Here is a 1,769-nt window from a genome sequence, read left to right as displayed (position 1 = left end):
ATGCCCTAGCTGGTCTGGCACAGTGGATAGAGTGTTGGTCTGCGGACCAAAGGGTTCTGGGTTCGATTCCCATCAAGGGCATGTACTTAGGTTGCAGGCTCCTCCATGGCCTGAGCCCTGGTCAGGGCACACGCAGGAGGCAACCGGTCGATGTGTTTCTCTCACATCGATGTTTCTATTCGTTTCAAGGGCATGTACTTAGGTTGCAGGCTCCTCCATGGCCTGAGCCCTGGTCAGGGCACACGCAGGAGGCAACCAGTCGATGTGTTTCTGTCACATCGATGTTTCTATTCATTTTTCCCTTTCTCTTGCACTCTCCCTAAAAATCAATGGAAAAATATCCTCGGGTGAGGATTAACAAAATAAATAAATAAATAATTTTTACTTATGTCTACAGCTTCAGAAAATATGAGGTACAAAAAACAACAACCCCAACTTAGAAATTATTAGTCCCAACCCTTCATTCTATCAGTTCAAAAACAAATTCAGAAAGGTTATATAGTAGATTGGTTGGAAACTGGGACAGAACCCAGGCTATCTGACTCCAACCAAGTTTTCTATTACACTACATGGGAGTGGAGGGGGAAAGTAGAAGAGAGGGAAATCTTCTGAAATGGTTAAAAAGGTAGGTTCTGGGTACCCCCTCCCCTGCTATTTAAATTCATATTTGACCTTTTACAATAATTTCACATCTCATACTATTTTCACTTTCCACATGACTTTTCCAGCCCTAACTACTATCTCCCAAAAAGTTAACATTCTTACAAAGAAGGATGAATGGGGGAAAGTCTTTCCTAGCTGCCAACCCATCAAAGTTGCAGCTACTAATCAATGTGGTGGCAATTTATATCCAGGTTTCTAATAAGGAACAGTTTTGATTAACTTTCCTCCCACCTTGCTATAGTTCAAGAATTACTCTCCAGAGTGAAATCCCCGATGTCGGATGAGGCCTGAATTACTTTTGAATGTCTTCTTACATTCCTTACATTCATATTCTTTCCTTCCAGTATGAATTTTTAGGTGCTCTACAAGGATTGAGCTTCTACTAAAGGTTGCTCCACAATAGTCACATTCATAGGGTTTCTCTCCAGTATGAGTTCGATAATGTTCATTAAGAGATGAGCTCTGACTGAAGGACTTTCCACATTCTTTACATTTATAAGGTTTCACACCAGTATGAATTCGCTGATGACGACTAAGGAGAGAATGGGTAGGGAAGGCTTTCTCACACTGACTACATTTGTAGGGTTTTTCTCCTGAATGAAGTCGCTGATGATAAATTACAGATGTAAAATGGCTGAAAGTCATTCCACAATCGTTACACAGGTATGGTTTTTCTCCAGTATGAATTCTCTGATGTCGGGTAAGGCAAGAATTCTGTCTAAAGGCTTTTCCACATTCAGTACATTTATAGGGTTTCTCTCCAGTATGAATTCTCTGATGCTTAGAAAGGGATGAGCTATGACTAAAGGATTTGCCACAGTCGTTACATGTATAGGGTTTTTCTCCAGTATGAATTCGCTGATGCTGAATAAGAGATGAATTGTCACTAAAGGGTCTCCCACATTCTTTACATTTATAGGGTTTTTCTCCAGTATGAATTCGCTGATGTTTAATGAGGTGAGCAGTTAGTGTGAAACCTTTTCCACAATCATCACATTTGAAGGGTTTCTCTCCACTATGAGCTCTACGACGGGGTGAGAAGGATACAGTCTTACTGAAAGCTTTCCCACAATCATAGCACATAGAGGGTTTTCCACCAAGGTAAA

General features: G+C 40.9%; 1 protein-coding gene across 1 annotated transcript in view; it reads right to left on the bottom strand.

The window, feature by feature from the left end:
- Positions 1-313: 313 nt before the first annotated feature.
- ZNF483 (zinc finger protein 483) overlaps positions 314-1,769 on the bottom strand; it is a 10,984-nt gene continuing 9,528 nt past the window's right edge. The window contains exon 7 of the mRNA XM_015568749.1: positions 314-1,769. Coding sequence (XP_015424235.1) covers positions 913-1,769 — 857 coding nt within the window. The 3' untranslated portion in view covers positions 314-912.

This window comes from Myotis davidii, unplaced genomic scaffold (assembly GCF_000327345.1).
Source record: "Myotis davidii unplaced genomic scaffold, ASM32734v1 scaffold64, whole genome shotgun sequence".
Taxonomy (NCBI): Eukaryota; Metazoa; Chordata; class Mammalia; order Chiroptera; family Vespertilionidae; genus Myotis; species Myotis davidii.
The sequence above is the reverse complement of the archived record's forward strand: the minus strand, read 5'-3'. Positions and strand labels throughout refer to the sequence as shown.